Source organism: Sciurus carolinensis, chromosome 7 (assembly GCF_902686445.1).
Source record: "Sciurus carolinensis chromosome 7, mSciCar1.2, whole genome shotgun sequence".
Taxonomy (NCBI): Eukaryota; Metazoa; Chordata; class Mammalia; order Rodentia; family Sciuridae; genus Sciurus; species Sciurus carolinensis.
In genome coordinates this window covers 101,882,507-101,903,171 of record NC_062219.1, presented here as the reverse complement: position 1 = coordinate 101,903,171, position 20,665 = coordinate 101,882,507, and the positions used below count along the sequence as shown (strand labels likewise).

General features: G+C 36.3%; 1 protein-coding gene across 14 annotated transcripts in view; it reads left to right on the top strand.

Annotated features, from left to right (window-relative positions):
- The window catches only part of Mlip (muscular LMNA interacting protein), a 230,014-nt gene that overhangs the window by 139,401 nt on the left and 69,948 nt on the right, over window positions 1-20,665 (top strand). For 8 of the 14 annotated variants that reach the window (XM_047558885.1, XM_047558875.1, XM_047558884.1 and 5 more), the window contains 3 exons: window positions 867-932; window positions 1,015-1,098; window positions 1,230-1,289. The exons of 1 other annotated variant lie outside the window; for it this stretch is intronic. In XM_047558885.1, the coding sequence (XP_047414841.1) occupies window positions 867-932; window positions 1,015-1,098; window positions 1,230-1,289 (210 nt within the window). The remainder of the gene's footprint in view (window positions 1-866; window positions 933-1,014; window positions 1,099-1,229; window positions 1,290-20,665) is intronic. 5 more of the 14 variants (XM_047558879.1, XM_047558876.1, XM_047558883.1 and 2 more) reach the window with 3 other exon arrangements.

The following is a 20,665-nucleotide window of genomic DNA, read 5'->3' as shown; positions in this document are numbered from 1 at the left end:
GTTCTGAGATTTTGTATTGCTTGAGTTATACCTCGGTATGAATGGAAAAATTTCAAGGCTAATGCCCCCCATCCAGAAAAAAAAAATAACATAGCCTACAGTGCCTGTATATTTGGAGTAAGCAACACCAGCTCCCACAATAGACAAACCCTGACATTTTAGTGACTTGTGACTTGATATAATTGATGTTTGCTACCTTCCCACTTTATAGTTTGTTGTTGCTCAGTTTGGCTTTTCTCCACAGTCCCCCTCTAATAGTGACTCAGTAATGTTGTCTGCTTTCATCTTGCATCTCAGTTATCTGTAGAATAAGGGGTGGGGGGGCAGAGAGAGAGAGAGAGAAAGAGAGAGAGGGAGAGGAAAAAGTCATATCCATTTCTAACTGCCTTGCACTAGAGGTTACCCATCATTTTTATTGCATTCAGTAAAAATAAATTATAAATCCATACCTAAATTCTTGAGGTCAAGAAGATGTACAGCTATGTTCAAGAAAATAAAAGAAAGTGATGAATACTTGGCATTATCTCTGCCACATGCTCAAATGAGTAGGTAGAAAAAATGAACAAAGAAAAGAACTTTAATTAACTAAAGTGAAAAAATTAAATAAAAAGGAAAATAGAAAAAGGAAGACAAAAACAAAACAAGCAACTTCCTTTCTTTATGGTAGCACTTTATATTAGAGAGATTAATTTCACAGGAGAAATTGGATAAGTATGGAAAGTACCTTCATATTAGAGAATAGCTCATCAAATGATTGAGTTTTTTCTTACTTAGAAAAATTAAGATATACGGGGTTTTCTTTACTTTCTACTACATTGGTATTTGATTTGGAAACCTCACATGAGAAATATTTCATTTATCACTAGGCACTAGATGAACCAGTCAAGACTGAAAGTGTCTCCAAGGACAGCACATTAGACCTACCTGTGGAGGTAATGAATTCAGATTACCCTGCTTGTGGTATGCAGCCCTGGAACTCATTGCTAACCCAGTACCTGGTTTCAATTTTTCCAGTTTTGTTACCCTGCACAGCTCAGACAGAAAACTGAAGAGCTCTGTGCTACCATTGATAAGGTCTTGCAGGATTCCTTGTCTATGGTAATGCTGTAGAATAGAATGTGCTATTCAAACATTTGCTTGGCTTCTCTTCATTTCCCTCTACTTTAGTATGGTTCCTCACAGGCCTGTCCTTTTTTCTTTTCTTTCTTTCTTCTTTCTCTTTCTTCCAGCATTCTTCTGATTCTCCTTCAAGGTCCCCACAGACATTGTTGGGTTCTGAAACAATCAAAGTATGTATATATTTACTATAATTTACTGATTTATAAGATTTACTAGGTCAGTGATTTTTAAACCAAGTCAAGGTCCAACAGTTGACAGTTGGGAAATTGGTAGTTAGTAAACCAGTATATAACAATGCCACCAGCATTTTAAAAATAGTACAATATCAGGTTCTATTCCAAGTACTGTAGCTATGGTTGACATTTGTTTCTGTTTGCTTACATGTTCACATGTTTATAAATTTGCAAAGTAAGTCTATTTCTAACTTGGATCAAGTTCAAATTAGTTGGTAAGCATAATGGAGTATGTAGTTATATGTTGGTATTTTATAGAACCAGATGTAGAATCTGTGACTTATCTCAACCCATAGTTTCATTATTAATGTAATTACAGCTACTTAGAATTGTTAAGTGCAAAATAAAGTAGACTAAAATAGTACTATTCTAATAACTTTAATAAAGTTATATTTCTGGATTTTTTTCATTTTATTGACCAAATTTATTTCATTGTTCTTTGGCTAAAAGGGACAGAACACCAGATATTTTAGATTACTAAAGTACTACTAAGTTATTTGTAGTTGTAATTGAATCTATAAGTGTTTCCTTCTTAAAATGTAGTAATTTTCATTTGTTAGAATGAAATATTACATTTCTCCAAATTATTTTTCAAATACTTAGTATAACTTTACTCATCCAAATTTCAAAATGCATGTGGCTTTTCCTTTATTGATAATAATTATGATTATTTTCTTTTTTGTCCTTATTTTTGGTCTTGAAATTAATATAAGTACTTTCTGCATGTATTTTCAAAAAATGAATGTATTCCTGAAATAGGTTTTAAATACGTAGAATTGCTCATAACTATAAGAATTATCCTAATTTTCGACTGGAACATTATTGACAAATATCCATTATTAATAAAAGAACAGTAACTGATTGTTGTCAATATCAATAAACTATATTTTTAACAGAGAGAACCCACAGTTTCTGTATTTGCAATCTATTTCATGTATATTCATTGAATCTTTTAATTCAAAATTTTGTTGTACCAAACATTTTGTTAACATATTTTATAACATTGTTATAAAAATAATTATTATTTTAAAACAAATTTTTAAAATTTAATTTTTGAACATTAAAATATGTATTATATTAAATATAGTAATTAGATTTAAGATGTTATATGTAAATAATAATATATTTTATTGGTTTGTTTAATAAATATCTAATGCTCATTATAAAAAAATGGTATTTTAGGCCACTAGATTTCAGCAATTTTCAGTGAATAATTTTTTGAACTTTTTATTTGACACATAATATTTATACATATTTTTGATGTACAAGGTAATGTTTTGATTTATGTATACATTGGATAGTGATCAACTCAGTAAGTACCATGTCTATCACCTTAAGCTTTTATTAATTCTTTATGATGAGTGCATTCAAATTCCTCCTTTCTAACTACTTTGAGGTATAGATAAAGCATTTTATTGAATATATTCACCCTGCTCTGCCACAGAATACCAGAACTTATTCTTCTTGTCGAGCAGTTCTTTGGTACTAGTTGATCGACCCCTCCCCTTCATAATCCAGTTTAGTCAAAACCCTGTTCTTCTCTCAACTTCTCTGAGATCAACTTTTTTAGATTCTATTTACAACTGAGATCATGTGATATTTGTGCTTCTGTGCTTGACTTATTTCACTTTTCTCCAGTTCTATTCATGTTGTTACAAATGACAGGATTTCAGGTCTTTTAACAGCTAAATAGTATTCCATTGTGTATATTCACAACATTTTCTTTATACATTTATCTGCTAATAGACATTTATGTTGATTCTATATTCTGGATATTGTGAATAGTGCTGCAATAAACCTGGGAGTGTAGGTCTTTCTGATATGTCAATTTAATTTCTTCTGTTATATAGCCAGGAATGGGGTTTCCTGGATCATATAAGAGTTCTATTTAAAATTTGAAAGTTTTAGAATAAAAGAAAGGAAATTTTAAAAATTTTAAAAAGTTCTATTTTAGTTATTTGAGAAACCTCTATAGTATTTTCCATAATGGTTATATTAATTTATGTTCCCTGTTGGCAGGATTCCTTTTTCCCCACATAACTCATTAACACTTTATTCTTCTTATTATTTTCTTGTCTTTTTGATAGTAGCCATTCTGGTGTGAGGTAGTATCTCATTGTGGTTTTGTTTTGGATACCAAGGATTGAACCCAGGGGTGTTTAACCACTAAGCAGCATCCTCAGCCTCTTTTTTTTTTTTTTGAGACAGTTGTTTAGGGCCTCACTAAGATGCTGAGGCTGGCTTTGAACTTGTAATCCTCCCAGAGCCAGTGGGATTACAGGTGTGTACCATCATCCCAGGTTCATTTTGGTTCTGATCTACATTTCTATAAGGATTAGTGATATTGAGTATTTTTTTCATTTGTTTGTTGATCATTTGTGTGCTTTCTTTTGAGAAATGTTTATTAAGGTCTTTAACCCATTTTAAAAATTGAATTATTTGTTTTTTTTGCTATTGAGTTAAGTTTCTTATATATTCTGATTATTAACCCTTTGTCAGATGTGTAGTTTGCAAATAAATTTTCCCATTCTGTAGACTGTCTCTTTGCTCTGTTGATCATTTGTTTGCTTTAACAAATATTTATCAAGTGCCTACTGTGGGTCCAGGACTGTGAGGCACTGGGAAGAGACCGACAAGCCAGGCAGAGAAACCTAAGGAGAATACTTGATTGTAGAAACTGAGAAGTAGAATTCAAGTTGAGATCCAAACATGGACAGAAACCAGTCATAGAAAGACAAGGGATGATTGCTTTCAGGCAGAAGAATAGGCATGTGTAAATTTCTTGAAGCAGGAAAGAGCTTGGTTGTGAGAAAATGAAGAAAAAAATCCAGTGCATTTGCAGAGTAGAAAGCCAGGAATCAACAGTATAAAATGAGGTTGAGAAGGTAGACTTAGGATAGTACCTTAGGTCTTGGCATGAGATTTGGATTCCATGGAAAACAGAAAGACAAAAACATGCTGGGGAATAATGTGGAACCGTTGAGAGTAATCACTCTGGCTTCTGTGGGGAGGTATTGCTGTCAGGGATTGCCCTGTGTGCTCGTGGCCTGGAGAGGAGGTTCAGGCAGCCAGAGAAGCACATGGGTTCGAGACTTGCTGTGAAATTAGATGTGAGTAGTGAAGGAGAGAGGAGTCATGAATGAGCCACACACAAGTCTCTGTCTTGAGGATCGCCAACAGTGGAGGAGGCCCAGTGGGGTGGAGGGTAGAGGGCTGCATTAGTTTTGGACAGATTTGTTTGAGTGTCAGGGAAGCCTACACTTGTAAGTCTTAGTTAATGTTAAAGATCTGGAGATCACAAGATAAATGTTGTGAGTGCCCTTGACAGAGCTGCAAGCAACAAAACATCACAGGTTGGTGGTGGAGGAGCCAGTGAAAAAGAATGAAAATGTTGTTATGGTAAGAGGAACCCAGCTTGTGATGTGTTGTCATGGAAGCTATATGTGAATTGTTTTAAGAGAACCTCCTGTTGATGCTGTTAGAGGGAGAGCAAACTAAGATTAGATAAGCATGTATGTTACTAGAGTTGTGCATTTCAAACCTATAGTGCGGGTGCTTATGTGTAGGTGTTTATTCTCATCTCTGACATTTTTTATGACTGTTATTAGCATATGTTTTCATTTTGAACCTAAGGCTTTTCTCTTGAGCATAAAAATAGTTATATTTAACATTTTAAACTTATCCTTTCCTAGATGGTATCTTTTTTTTTCTATACTTTTATTTTTAATCTTTTAAAACTCCTTTGTCTAATTTTCTGCAGGAAAATGTACTTCTATATTCCATCAGTTTTATATTCAATCTGATGTTCTATTTATTTGGGACCTTAAGCCATTTAGAATTATTGCAGCACTTACTATATTAGGGCTAATTGCTGCAATTTTTATTTCAGTTTTTCTATTAAAAATGGTTCTTCCCTTTGGGTTTTTTTTTCTTTCTGCTTTCATTTTTTTATATTTTGACTCTTACTGATGGCAATTTTGAAATTTTTTGTTACTTTTTTTTGTAGTTACACATATATTGCTAAATACAATAACTTATTTTCCTATCAATTTTCAAGTTTATAAATATCTTTTCAACATTATGCAAATACTATAGCACTTTTCATTTTCTACTTGTTCTTAATCACACTACACAAACATATATAGTTTATTAGTATTTTAAATTTGTTGATATTTATATGTTTATACTTTTTCTTGATCTCTTTATTTAGGTCTTTCATTCTCATTCATAGCTTTCTGCTTTTTTTTTTTTAATTGGCATCTTGCTGAAATTTTTATTTTTATTAAATAGGACAGGTCTTTGGTGCATGTTCGTGTTCTCTCTGCACAAAAGTATCTTTATTTTGCCCTTTCTTTACATTATAGTTTTACTGAACATAAAATTGTAGGCCCTCTCCAGTTAATATTTTTCTTCCTAGATGCTCTTTTTTGAACAACATACTTATGAATTATTTTGTCAGCATGATATTTGTTCTTCTGCAACAGTGACCATTTACTAAGTGACTCTGTGAGCTTTTAGAATTTTATCTCTACATGTAGAGAGAATATGTCTGGCATAGAATTTTATCTTCTGCTTCTTGATTAGAACTGTCTATGGTCTTTCATCTAAAGTCTTCAATTTTCTCTTCCCCTTAAATTTTGGAAAGTTATTTTGTCATTAGTTTTCCAAATGTTTCTTTCTCCTTGGGAAATCTTAATACTGATTTTGTCACTTTTGATTCTGTATTCTGACTCTTCACTTTTATGTTTTTTCTTCTATTTATTGTTTTCTGATTTCCTCAAGAGGATTTCTTGAGCTGATATTCCATTTCAAGAATTGGTTCAGTATCTATTTTTTTTTAAATCCTTATATTAAATTCTTTATTGTAGTTTATGTAGTTTTTTTCTTTTACAGTCAGGTTTATTGAGGGATAATTTGATCACAACAAAATTCACCATTTTCTCATACAGTCCTATGAGTTTTGGTAAAATGGTATATGTGACCACCACCACCACATTCAAGATAGAAAATATTTCTATCATCCTGAAAAGTTCCTTTGCATTCCTGCGTTAGCCCTCTTTGCACCCTAAATATTGAGTACCCACTTGTCTTTTTTGTTTTCCCCATATTTTTGCCTTTTCAAGTATAAGGTACACATGTATGCCTACATATAAGGTATTTGACTTTCATATGCATTTTGTATCAGAAGTACACTTCTTTTTATTGTGAAGTGGTATTACACAATATGGATGTGCCATCTTTATCTCCTCACCGGTTGATTGCATAATATCTTATTTGGATGTCTTATTACTAGAGCTGCTAAGAATATTCATAAGCAAGACTTTGTATGCACATATATTTTCATTTCTCTTGAGTAAATACTTAGGAGCAGAATAGCTGAGCAATTGTTTTCCTTTGTAGTATTTACTTTGTTCAGATATCTTATTATTTTTCCATGGAAATTCAAATTTCTCTTGGCTCATCAGCTAACTTGAATGTATGCATGTCTAGTGCCTGGAGTGGCATACACTAGAGCCCAGGTCCTAGGATTTGCCAATTCTGGTAAGGTGTGTACACTTTTGAAGAGTAGGAGAAGCATGTGCCTCAGCATGAAGATGCTCCCTAATATCCGCCATTTCTCACTGCAGCTTCCTCCCCACACTGGTAACCATGACCTTCACCTCTGCTGCCCTGCACCTGTAGGTATGACAATTTGTCTTCCAATAGTTGAAACTTATCATCACTAAGGTTCAGGGGAGGCACTCAGCAGAACCTGGCCTATTGTCCCAACCAGGCTGAAGGACCACTGTGATATTATCTTCATGATGACTTCTTTTTTCTATTTTGTTTGTACTCTTTTTACTTCGTCCCTTTGCTGCCCTTACCTCTGATGTTGCAAAGTATTATGAGAAAGCAGAGACAGATTTTCTAAAAATAATCAAAAACCAAAAACAAGAGAACAAAATTAAAAAATATTTACATGTTTGTATGTTTGTTTTGGTACTTTCTTTTTTTTTTTGTACTGAGGATTGGTACCAGGGGTGCTTAACCACTGAGCACAACCCCAGCCCTTTTTAAAAAATTTACTTTTTTTAGTTGTTGATGAACCTTTATTTATTTATTTACATGCGGTGCTGAGAATTGAACCCAGTACCTCACATATGCTAGGTAAGCGCTCTACCATTGAGCTACAACCACAGCACTCCCCAGCGCTTTTTTTTCTTCTTTTGATTCATTCTGCCATTTTTCCCCCCTTTCCCCCCACACCCCCACCCCTCTTTTCCCTCTATACAGTCCTTCCTTCCTCCATTCTTGCCCCTCTCCCTAACCGTAACCCTAAACCTAACCCTAACCCTAACACTAACCCCTCCCACCCCCCATTATATGTTATCATCTGCTTATCAGTGAGATCATTCCTCCTTTGGTTTTTTGAGATTGGCTTATCTCACTTAGCATGATAAGCCCTTTTAATTTTTTATTTCGAGACAGGGTCTTGCTAAGTTACTTAGGGTCTTGTTAAATTGCTGAATCTGGTTTTGATCCTCCTGCCTGAGTCTCCCAAATTCCTGGGATTACAGGCATGCACCACCACACCTAGCTCAGAAGCATTGAATTTTTAAAGGGATAAAGAAATTGAGTCAGTAATGGGATCAAGGAAGAATGCTTTTGTTTGCCCTTTGAAGTACTATCAAATATCTACACTAGAGAGGTTGGTTTGAGTAGGGACTCCTGATTAAGAAGAATAAAGAGAAATCTGAAGGACAAAGTTCCTAAGAACTAGAGTCTAATTCGAATAAGTATCTGTGATGGCCTGAATTTTTGTGCTCTGCCTCCTCCTCAAATTCACAAGTTGAACTAATCACCAGTGTGATGGTATTAGAAAGTAAGACTTTTAAAAGGTGATTAAGGACAAAGTTTTCATAAGTGGGATTATAAAAGAGACTTGAAAGAGACCTCTTACTCCTTCCACCAAGTAAGGAAATAGTAAGAAGTGCCATCTACAAATTTGAAAGTTTGACCTTGCCAATTCCAATCTTCAATTCCTTTATCTTGGGACTTTACAGCCTCCAGAACTGTGAGAAACAAAGTCTGTTGTATATAAACCACCCAGTTGGTGGCATTTTGCTATAATGGCCCAAATGGACTAACGTCTTTTTTTTTATATTAAGGTGGAAATATCACCACAGGACAGAAAATACAGGACCTAACAGACACAAATAAAAGAATGTTTATAGGTTGATGGTGTGAAAATAAAGTTTTATAACAGATATCTTAAGTTATTTCATGATTAACACCTTTCAATGAAGAAAATTTAAGATCATAACTGAGATTATGAAGGCAAGGTATGATCTGGAGGAGTCTGAAAAAATTGAAAAAATTATGTATTATTGATTTCAATTTTCTTCTCTGACTTTCTTTTCTTTCAAGCTGCCCCAAACATCTTTTTGAAGTTTCCTAGCAGCCTACCCACTGCTCTAAATAGTCTGGATCTGTAAACTCAGTCTGGATAAATACCTTCTCTTTGCTATGTTTTCCTGTAGTCCTCTTAGAGTTCCATGCTACCTCAGTTTTTCTTTCTTTTTTTTTTTTTTATTTTATTTCACTGTTCTTTATTGTTTCTTTGTCTGTTTTGATGGTTCATCTCCTTCTTCCCAAAATACTAATGTTAAAGTCTTGCTCAAGTCCCTTTTGGGTGGGGAGAGGGTTCCTGTCAGAGGGATGGACTGGCTGCGAAAGAAAAGCTATGAAATTTATATATCAGAAAATAAGGCAAAAGGCAAGAATATCTGAAGAGCAGGGATGTGACCATTTGAGCTGTCCAGAAGGGTCTGGCTCTAATGCAGGAAGGAGCCCATGTTTGTTTTATTTATATTGGTACAGATCAAAAGGGACTAGTAGAAGCTTCTTTGAGAAAACCAAGATAGGGGTGGGAGTAATGTCTCCAGCGGCAGAGAGGCGAGTGACTAGAATTTGGTTCCAAACAAATTGACTTTAGTTGATACACTCGGGATAACACCAACCTTAATCTTTCTAATATCGCACATCAATCAAATCGAATGGCAAATAAACACACCTCAATCAAATAGTCCAAAGTCCTCTCTGCCTTGTTGGTTCCGACGACCCCGAATGCGACGTTATCTTAGCCGGAGAGCAGATGCCGGCTGGTCTCGGAACTCTCTCCCGCCGATGGTCTGGGAATCGAGGACGCGCAGGTCTCCGCTGATCGTGAAGCCGGCAGAGCAGTGGAGTCTCGGCAGTCTCGGAGGGTGGATGGTCAATGGGGCTCGCGAACCTGGCTGACGTGGATTCGTCAGGAGATCTGGGCTGAGCCGAGGAGCTGTCTGAGAGGGGAGTTTATATACCCTTTTTCTTGGCTTGCTTCCAGTTCTGGTCCAGATGGTGTCTTATCTCCTTGATGCAGCGCTCTCGTGACACTCATCTCTCTCCTTTTTTTTTTTTTTTTTTTTTTTTTTTTTTTTTTTTTTTTTTTTTTTTTTTTTTTTTTTTTTTTTTTTTTTTGCCGTCCACTAAGAGCTTTATCATTTATTCGTTAGACATCCAAGTCTGCTCCTTTCAGGTAAGCAGGCCATTTGACTCCCATCTCACTTGAACCTCAGCAGTGAGCTAACACAAGATACCACATGACTCAGGTGTTCTCAAAAAGTGGATACCCAACTGTGAGTTCCTGAGGTCAGGCATTCCTGGTTAATGTCTAAGGCTTGGCCTGGTTCTCATACTAGTCATGGATGGCTTCCCACATTGGAACATCTAGGCATCTGTCCTTGAACTTCTCATTTCTATCTGTGTTTACTCTTTTGGTATACTCATCCAGTTTCATGTTTTATAATGAGGTATCTGCTGACAATTATCAAATGTGTATCTTTAGCCCAGAATTCTCTTCCAAACTTTATTTCTATTTAGATTTATAATAAATGTCTCAAACTCAGTATGTATAAAGATGAAATCTAGATTTCAGATTTTCTCCTACAAAAATGATTCCATATGCTACCTTCCCAATCTCATTAAAAGAATATCAAGCTTTCATTTGTTCAAAGCCAGAAACATTGCATCAAGTTTTATTCCTCTTTTTCTTTCACATTCTGCTTCTTTATGTTACAAATCCTATGTTACAACTTCAAAATATATGCAGAACATGATTATTTTATACCTTCTACATTACTAAGCCTGATGCTTTGCTAGAGAACACAGTATCCTTGTATCCTTTCCTCACTATACTGCATTCTTTTTTCTTTTTCCTGTGTTAGGGATTGAACCCAGGGCCTTGGACATGGTAGGCAAGTGCTCTACCACCAGAATACATCCCAAGCTCTTTCTGAGACAAGATCTCACTAAGTTGCCCAGGCTGGCCTTGAATTTGTGATCATCCTGCCTCAGCTTCCTGAGTCTCCAGGATTAAGGCCTATCACTACTCTCCATTCTTAATACATAAAACAGAGAGCTCCCTCTAAATTATTTGTCTGATTATGACCCTACCCTCCTGCTATAGTTTGGATGTGAGGTGCCCAAAAAGCTCACTTGTAAGACAATGCAAGAAGGGTCAGAGGAGAAATAATTGGGTTGTGAAAGTCTTAACCCAATCAGTGAATTAATCCCCCGATGGGGATTAACTGAGTGGTAACTGAAGTGTTAGGGTGTGACTGGAGGAGGTGGGAATTGGGGGTGTGGCTGTGGGGTATATATTTGTATCTGGCAAGTAGAGACCTCTCTCTCTGCTTCTGATCATTATGTGAGCTGCTTCCCTTTGCCACACCCTTCCACCATGATGTCCTGCCTCCCCTTGAGACCTGAGGAATGGAGCCTGCTATCTATGAATTGAGACCTCTGAAACTGTGAGCCCCTAAATAAATCTTTCCTCCAGTAAAGTTGTTCTGGACAGGTCCTTTCATCACAGTGGTGAAAAATCTAATGAAAACACCTCCTCTATTTAAAACTAGCAATGCCTACACATTCCCTCAGAACATAAGACAAAGTTCTTACAGGTCCCAGAAGGACCTTATTATTAGGCCTCTCAATAATTCCATGTTCTCCTTTCACTCTCTCTTTACTCCCTTTGCCTTAGCCCTGGTAGCATTCTTGCTGTGCCTTGCATGTGCCAAACATGCTGTTACTGTCTTACCAGTACATTTAGTACTTTTTCAAATCAGTCTATTACATTTTACAGTTACCAGTTTGCTATAAAACTCTGAAAGATAAACTTTTATCCTCAAAAACATGTTAGGTATTGTGGTTGTCAGCTTTCCATCACTATGACCCAAACACCCAATGAATTACTTGGAGGAGGAAAAGTGTACTTCAGCTCACAGTTTCAGAGGTTGAGTCCATGGCTGACTGATACCGTTGCTCTGGGCCCAAGATAAGGCAGGGCATCATAGCAGAAGGGCATGGCTGAGATAAACTACTGAACTCATGGCAGCCAGGAAACAGACAGGGGGTGCCATAGGGAAGGTGAACCCTCCTAGGGCACTCTCCCGATGACCTGCCTCTAAATACCAGCTACCTGCCCACAGTTACCACACAGTCAACTCATTGAAACTATGATGGACTGTTTAGGTTACAACCCTCAAAATCCAATCAGTTACCTGTGAACAATCCTGCACTAACACAGGAGATTTTGGGGGACACCTTATATCCAAACCATATTATTACACACTTGGCTCCCAAAAGATCATGTCCATCTCACAATGCTAAATGGATTTAGTCCATCTTCAAGAGTCCCATAGTCATAACAATTCCAGTATTGTCTAAAATTGAAGTCTAAAAAGTCTCCTCTGAGACTCAAGGCAAACATTTGTCTCTGAACTCCAGTAAAAATAAAAAAAAAAACAAGTTACATATATTCAATACACAGTGGCACAAAGGAAACATTCCTATTCCAAAAGGGAGGAATCATGGCATAGAAAGAAGAGATGAAGTCAAAACAAGTCTGAAACCCAGGCAGGAAAATAGGTCCCATAACTTCGTATTCAGCATCTAGGACACATGGTGGCAAGATGTGTTCTCCAAAGGGCCTGGGCAGACCTTTCCTTGTGGCCTTGACAGTAGCAGTAATAAGGGAAATAAGATCTTTCCAGAGACTACATTGTGTTCTCAACTCTTGTGTTTTTGCATGAGAGGATATCAAGAAAAATGCTTGACTTAGTAAAAGATATAAATTGATTAGAAGAGAGACGATAGAGAGTGGGTACTCTCAGAGAGGAGAGTGACAACTCACGTTTTGATGTCCCAGCTTTTATTGGGATAGGAGCAAGATTATTAGAAGGCCCCATCCAAGCATCACGTCTTACCTCTGAATCAACAGACTGTATTAGCTAACAACCTAAGGGAAACTCTTGGACATCTTGGCCTGGCTAACCTGGTCAGGTCCTAATTGGAATTGGTTTTATAGAATTTAAGGTCAATGGACTCCAGTCTTAACCATCCTGTTTTCCAAGGTTTGGGAATCTCTGGTCTGTGTTATTTGTGTAGGGTCTTGCAGAAGATGTCTTAGCAATTGGGTCCTTCTGAGAAAACATCTTTCCCCTTCCTTGAATTTATCTATATTTCTCTGACTGTCAGGGAGTAATTTATGAAGCTGAAATCATGCAAGGGGCCTGAAATAGCTATCCTGACAGACCTCGTGGTACCATTGAGGCAGTTCTGATTTTCTCTGTGCTAAGTATTAAATTCCTGACTGACTGCTCACATCTAACTCCTGCCTCACCACAGTGCTCATAGCCTCTCTCTTAGTCTGGCTCTCTCTCTGCAGCCAGCAGCTTTTCGAGGTAGACAGTCTATGTTACTAGTAGCTCTTAATTCTTGGGGTCTCCATTCCAACTTCAACTTTACTTTCACAACTTCACATGCCACTCTCTCAGGGGCATTTTGTAGGGACTCTAAACCTGCTACACCTTGCCTAGCTTCCCAGACCTTGCTTTGAAAGTTCAGTGGAAGCCTCCATGAACTCTTAACTCTAGCATCCTTTATTCCTCCAGAACCAGCACCATGTGAATGATGCCAAAGTTTGCTAGCAGCTTACACAGTAATTGGGTCTCCTGGAAACACACCTGCAGTGGTCTTCAAGTGCCTGAGTGACTGAGCGAAGTGAAATAGCTTCTTAGGCCCCCCTTTGCAAGAAGAATACCTCAAGAATCTTTCCCCAAAAGATATCTCCTTTCTACATCCTTGAGTCTATAATTGATGTGGTCTTGAACATTTCAGAGGTACCATCAAGACATCTTTCCTAGCGTCTCTGAGCAAAGTACTTAGCAGCTCTCTAATTACCATAATCTTTTTTACAATCACACATTTCTTGGTCCCAGTTTTACACATACTTTTTTGGCCAAACTACATTTTTTAAAACCTTTAGCTCTGGTTTCCATTCCCAATTCTCATAGTAAAACTGGTTAAAAGCTGTCAGCAAAATCCATGTCACTAACTGAATGCGGTGCTGCCTTGAAATTTCCTTTTTTAGATTAATTCATCTATCACCTTTAAATCTGGCCTCAAAATCAGTCTCAGAACATGGGCAAAATGTAAACAAGTTTCTTGCCAGAATGTATCACTAATGGCCTCTAGTCCAATTTGTAATTGACTCCTTATTTCCCTCTGAAGTCTTATGAGCATAGCTTTTACTGTCTGCATTCTTATTGGCATTCTAGTATTCTGAGCTCCCCAGAATTACCCATTAAGTTATGCTTACAACATTTTAAGCTTCTACAGCCTGTTTCTCCAAACTTTTCCAAACTCTTCCCGCAAACCGGTTCCAAAGACTTCTCAAGTACATGGTTAGGTTAGTCACAGTAATACTTCTTGGTACCACTTCTTGGTACCAGTTTCTGCTTTTTTTTTTTTTTAATCAATGTGAATACCCACGAACAACTTGAAGGAGGAAAAATTTACTTTGGCTCACAGTTTCAGAGGTCAAGTCCATGGTTGGCCAACTCCACTGCTCCAAGTTTAAGTTGAGGCAGAACATCATGGCAGAAGGGCATGGCAGACGAAAACTACTGAACTCATGATGGCCAGGAAACAAAGAAAGAGAAAGGACCCTAGGGAAAAGGCACCGTTCTAGAACAAGCCTCCAGTTACTCACCTCCTCTATCCTCACTCCACCTGCCTATAGTTACCTCTCAGTCAGTCCTTTCAAACTAGGATGGAATGACTAGGTTACAACTCTCACTATCTAATCATTTCACCTTTTAAAATTCCTGCATTAACATAGGAGCTTTTGGAAAACACCTCATATCAAAACCATAATGGGCATGGTTGTTCTTCAGTCTGGTTTTGAGAAAACAAATTTTTGGATTCTCTATTAGTTTTGTTGTTGTTTATTTCTACTAAATCTTGTACATATTTTCTTGCCTCTTGGTGTTCTGGATGTGCTATTTTAAAATTTATTCCTAGAAATGATTTGAGACTTCGGATAGTATTATCTTCCTATAAAGTCTTTGCTTGACTTTTACCAGATGCTGGGAACACTAGCAATGAAGGATTACCTTAATTTCATGTTTTGAGATCATATTTTATAGACAATCTTACAGATAATTTGATATTGGCTATAGATCATGTGGAATTTTCTGGATAAGTCCTACTCTTGACAATCTCTTCTTGGCAGATTCTGATCTTTGAATTTTATCTTCCTGTACTTCTCAGATTTCAAAAGTTTGGATAAGCTTCTCAAGCAACTTTTGCAAACACCTTCAGGGCAATAGGGGGTCTTGAATGCTAGATTTTTTTCTCTTCAGTTTTCCTCTTTTTTTTCTTTTTAAAATTTTGCCTACTAATTACTTAATCCTCTTCTTTTAACTCATTGATATCTTTGACATTTTTCCATATTTTGTTCAGTTTTTAAAAAGTTGTCCCTTTTGGAAAAAGTGCTTAGAATTGTCTATCCACCCTTCTGAGAAGTGGAAATCCACTATGAAACTTTGCACTTGTTTCCTCTTATTAGAGTATTGTTAATCTGGAAATCCACAGAGTCAATTCCCTCACCTCTTTTCACTCTGTGTTCAAATATCAACTTCCTTTCTTTGATTATCCTGCATAAAGTTGTAATACCCCAACTCTTGTTACTCTCTTAAATTCTTGGTAGTCTAGAAAAATACAAGGTGTTTGAAAGAAGCAAAGAAAATTTCCCCTGGAGGAATATATTACCTTGTTCCAAATTATTTCTACTGTTTTTCATTCATCACCATCTAACATATAATTTACTTATTTATCATTTTACTGTTTACTTTTGCTTCTGCCTTCTGCTAGAATATAAGTTCCCCAAAGGCAGAATAACTTCATCTCTTTCGTTCATTAATAATTCCCAAGGGTTTATAACAGTGTCTGTCACATAGTAGATGTGCAATAAATATTTGTTGAATAGATGAATTAATTGAATAGCCATCTAATTTCAGAAAGTGGACCTATGAAAGAAAAATTGGAGGTTTACCAGGCAGTATGGAATGCACATTTGAAGTTGATAACCATTGTTTTAAAATGAGATCAATTAGTATGATTGAGTTTCCTCAGAGATGTTTTGCTTCTTATGTATAATAGAGAAAAATGGATTCTAAAAACCAGCTAGTTTTATTGTTGTTGTTTTTTTTTTTTATTTTTTATTATAAAATTGTAAACAAATGGGATACATGTTGTTTCTCTGTCTGTACATGGCGTAAAGGCATACCATTTGTGTAATCATAAATCTACATAGGGTAATGTTGTTTGATTCATTCTGCCATTTTTTCCCTTCCCCCCCTCCCCTCCCACCCTTCCCCTCCATTTATACAGTCCTTCCTTCCTCCATTCCTGACCCGCTCCCTAAACCCAACTCCAACCCCAACACTAACACTTCCCACCCCCCATTATGTGTCATCATCCACTTATTAGCGATATCATTCTTCCTTTGGTATTTTGAGATTGGCTTATCTCACTTAGCATGATATTCTCCAGTTTCATCCATTTGCCTGCAAATGCCATAATTTTATCGTTCTTTATGGCTGAGTAATATTCCATTGTATATATATGCCACATTTTCTTTATCCATTCATCAATTGAAGGACATCTAGGTTGGTTCCACAATCTGGCTATTGTGAACTGAGCAGCTATGAACATTGATGTGGCTGTATCTCTGTAATATGCTGATTTTAAGTCCTTTGGGTATAGGCCAAGGAGTGGGATAGCTGGGTCAAATGGTGTTTCCATTCCAAGTTTTCTAAGGAATCTCCACACTGCTTTCCAGAGTGGCTGCACTAATTTGCAGCCCCACCAGCAATGTAAGAGTGTACCTTTCTCCCCACATCCTCGCCAACACCTGTTGTTGGTTGTATTCTTGATAATTGCCATTCTAATTGGGGTGAGATGGAATCTTAGGGTGGTTTTGATTTGCATTTCTCTTATTACTAGAGATGTTGAACATTTTTCCATATGTTTGTTGATTGCTTGTATATCTTCTTCTGTGAAGTGTCTATTCATTTCCTTAGCCCATTTGTCGATTGGATTATTTACATTCTTGGTGTAGAGTTTTTTGAGTTCTTTATAGATTCTGGAGATTAGCGCTCTATCTGAAGTATGATTGGCAAAGATTTTCTCCCACTCTGTAGGCTCTTTCTTTGCATTGCTGATAGTTTCCTTTGCTGAGAGAAAGCTTTTTAGTTTGAATCTATCCCAGTTATTAATTCTTGCTTTTATTTCTTGTGCTATGGGAGTCCTGTTGAGGAAGTCTGGTCCTAAGCCGACATGTTGAAGCTCTGGACCTACTTTTTCTTCTATAAGATGCAAGGTCTCTGGTCTGATTCCGAGATCCTTAATCCATTTTGAGTTTAGTTTCGTGCATGGTGAGAGATATGGGTTTAGTTTCATTCTGTTGCATATGGATTTCCAATTCTCCCAGCACCATTTGTTGAAGAGGCTATCTTTTCTCCATTGCATATTGTTGGAACCTTTGTCTAGTATGAGAAAATTGTATTTATTTGGGTTTGTGTCCATGTCCTCTATTCTGTACCATTGATCCACCTTTCTATTTTGGTACCAATACCATGCCGTTTTTGTTACTATTGCTTTGTAGTAGAGTTGAAGATCTGGTATTGCGATACCCCCTGCTTCACTCTTTCTGCCAAGGATTGCTTTAGCTATTCTGGGTTTTTTATTCTTCCAGATGAATTTCATAATTGCTTGCTCTATTTCTGTAAGGTACATCATTGGGATTTTAATTGGAATTGCATTGAATCTGTATAGCACTTTTGGTAGTATGGCCATTTTGACAATATTAATTCTTCCTATCCAAGAACATGGGAGATCTTTCCATCTTCTAAGGTTTTCTTGAATTTCTTTCTTTAGTGTTCTGTAGTTCTCATTGTAGAGGTCTTTCACCTCTTTTGTGAGATTGATTCCCAAATACTTTATTTTTTTTCGAAGCTATTGTGAATGGGGTAGTTTTCCTAATTTCTCTTTCTGAAGATTCATCGCTTATATATAAAAATGCCTTCGATTTATGTGCATTGATCTTATATCCCGCTACTTTACTGAATTCACTTAGGAGATCTAAAAGTTTTCTGGTGGAATTTCCTGGTTCCTCTAAGTATACCATCATATCATCAGCAAATAGGGATAGTTTGAGTTCTTCTTTTCCTATTCGTATCCCTTTAATTTCTTTGGTCTGTCTAATTGCTCTGGCTAGAGTTTCAAGGACGATATTGAATAGAAGTGGTGAAAGAGGGCATCCCTGCCTTGTTCCAGTTTTTAGAGGGAATGCTTTCAGTTTTTCACCATTTAGAATGATATTAGCAATGGGTTTAGCGTAGATGGCCTTTACAATGTTAAGGAATGTTCCCACTATCCCTATTTTTTCTAGTGTTTTGAGCATGAAGGGGTGCTGTATTTTATCAAATGCTTTTTCTGCATCTATCGAAATAATCATGTGATTCTTGACTTTAAGTCTATTGATATGGTGAATGACATTTATTGATTTTCTGATGTTGAACCAACCTTGCATCCCTGGGATGAAACCCACTTGATCATGGTGCACTATCTTTTTAATATGTTTTTGTATGCGATTTGCTAAAATTTTGTGTAGAATTTTTGCGTCGATGTTCATTAAGGATATTGGTCTGAAATTTTCTTTCCTCGATGTGTCTCTGTCTGGTTTAGGAATCAGGGTAATATTGGCTTCATAGAATGAGTTTGGGACAGTTCCCTCCTCTTCTATTTTCTGGAATACTTTGAGAAGTATTGGAATGAGTTCTTCTTTAAAAGTTTTGTAGAACTCGGCTGAGAACCCATCTGGTCCTGGACTTTTCTTTGTTGGTAGGCTTTTGATGACTTCTTCTATTTCATTACTTGAAATTGGTCTATTTAAATTGTGTATGTCCTCCTCGTTCAGTTTAGGCAATTCATATGTCTCTAGAAACCTGTTGATGTCTTCGAAATTTTCTATTTTGTTGGAGTATAGATTTTCAAAATAGCTTCTAATTGTGTTTTGTATTTCAGTCGTGTCTGTTGTGATATTTCCTTGTTCATTCCGAATTTTAGTGATTTGGATTTTCTCTCGTCTTCTCTTTGTTAGTGTGGCTAAAGGTTTATCAATTTTGTTTATTTTTTCGAAGAACCAACTATTTATTTTGTCAATTTTTTGTATTGTTTCTTTCGTTTCAATTTCGTTGATTTCAGCTCTCAGTTTAACTATTTCCTGTCTTCTACTACTTTTGGTGTTGGTCTGTTCTTCTTTTTCTAGGGCTTTGAGTTGTAGTGTTAGGTCATTTATTTTTTGAGTTTTACTTCTTTTATTAAATGCGCTCCATGAAATAAATCTTCCTCTAAGTACCGCTTTCATAGTGTCCCAGAGATTTTGATATGTTGTTTCTTTGTTCTCGTTACCTCTAAGAATTTTTTAATTTCCTTCCTAATATCTTCTGTTATCCATTCATCATATAGTAGCATATTGTTTAATCTCCAGGTGTTGGAGTAGTTTCTGTTTTTTACTCTTTCATTAATTTGTAACTTCAATCCATTATGATCTGATAGAATACAAGGTAGTGTCTCTATCTTCTTGTATTTGCTGACATTAGCTTTGTGGCATAATATATGGTCTATTTTAGAGAAGGATCCATGTGCTGCTGAGAAGAAAGTGTATTCGCTCTTGTTTGGATGGTATATTCTATAAATGTCTGTTAAGTCTAAATTATTGATTGTGTTATTGAGATCTATGGTTTCTTTGTTCAATTTTTGTTTGGAAGATCTGTCCAGTGGTGAAAGAGGCGTGTTAAAATCACCTAGTATTATTGTGTTATGGTCTATTTGGTTTCTAAAATTGAGAAGGATTTGTTTAACATACATGGATGAGCCACTGTTTGGGGCATAGATGTTTATGATTGTTATATCTTGCTGATTTATGCTTCCCTTAAGCAGTATGAAATGTCCTTCTTTATCCCTTCTAACTAACATTGGCTTGAAGTCCACATTATCTGAAATGAGGATGGATACTCCAGCTTTTTTGCTGAGTCCATGTGCATGGTATGTTTTTCCCCATCCTTTCACCTTTAGTCTATGGGTATCTCTTTCTATGAGGTGAGTCTCTTGCAGGCAACATATTGTTGGATCTTTCTTTTTAATCCAATCTGCCAGTCTATGTCTTTTGATTGATGAATTCAGGCCATTAACATTCAGGGTTATTATTGAGATATGATTTGTATTCCCAGTCATTTGGTTCATATTTAAAATTTTTGACACATCTTGGTTCCTCCTTTATTTGACAGTTCCTTTAGGATAATTCCTCCCTTTGCTGATTTGCTTCTTTGTTTTTTATCTCTTCCTCATGAAATATTTTGCTGAGAATGTTCTGTAATGCTGGCTTTCTTTTTGTAAATTCTTTTAGCTTTTGTTTATCGTGGAATGATCTTATTTCATCGTCAAATTTGAAGGTAAGTTTTGCTGGGTATAAGATTCTTGGTTGGCATCCATTTTCTTTCAGAGCTTGAAAAATGTTGTTCCAGGCCCTTCTAGCTTTTAGGGTCTGGATTGAAAAATCTGCTGATATCCGTATTGGCTTCCCCCTGAATGTAATTTGGTTCTTTTCTCTCACAGCCTTTAAAATTCTGTCTTTATTTTGTATGTTAGGTATTTTCATAATAATGTGCCTTGGTGTGGGTCTGTTGTAATTTTGTGTATTTGGAGTCCTATAAGCCTCTTGGACTTGATTTTCCATTTCATTCTTCAGATTTGGGAAATTTTCTGATATTATTTCTTCAAATAGATTGTTCATTCCTTTGGTTTGTTTCTCTAAGCCTTCCTCAATCCCAATAATTCTCAAATTTGGCCTTTTCATGATATCTCATAGTTCTTGGAGATTCTGT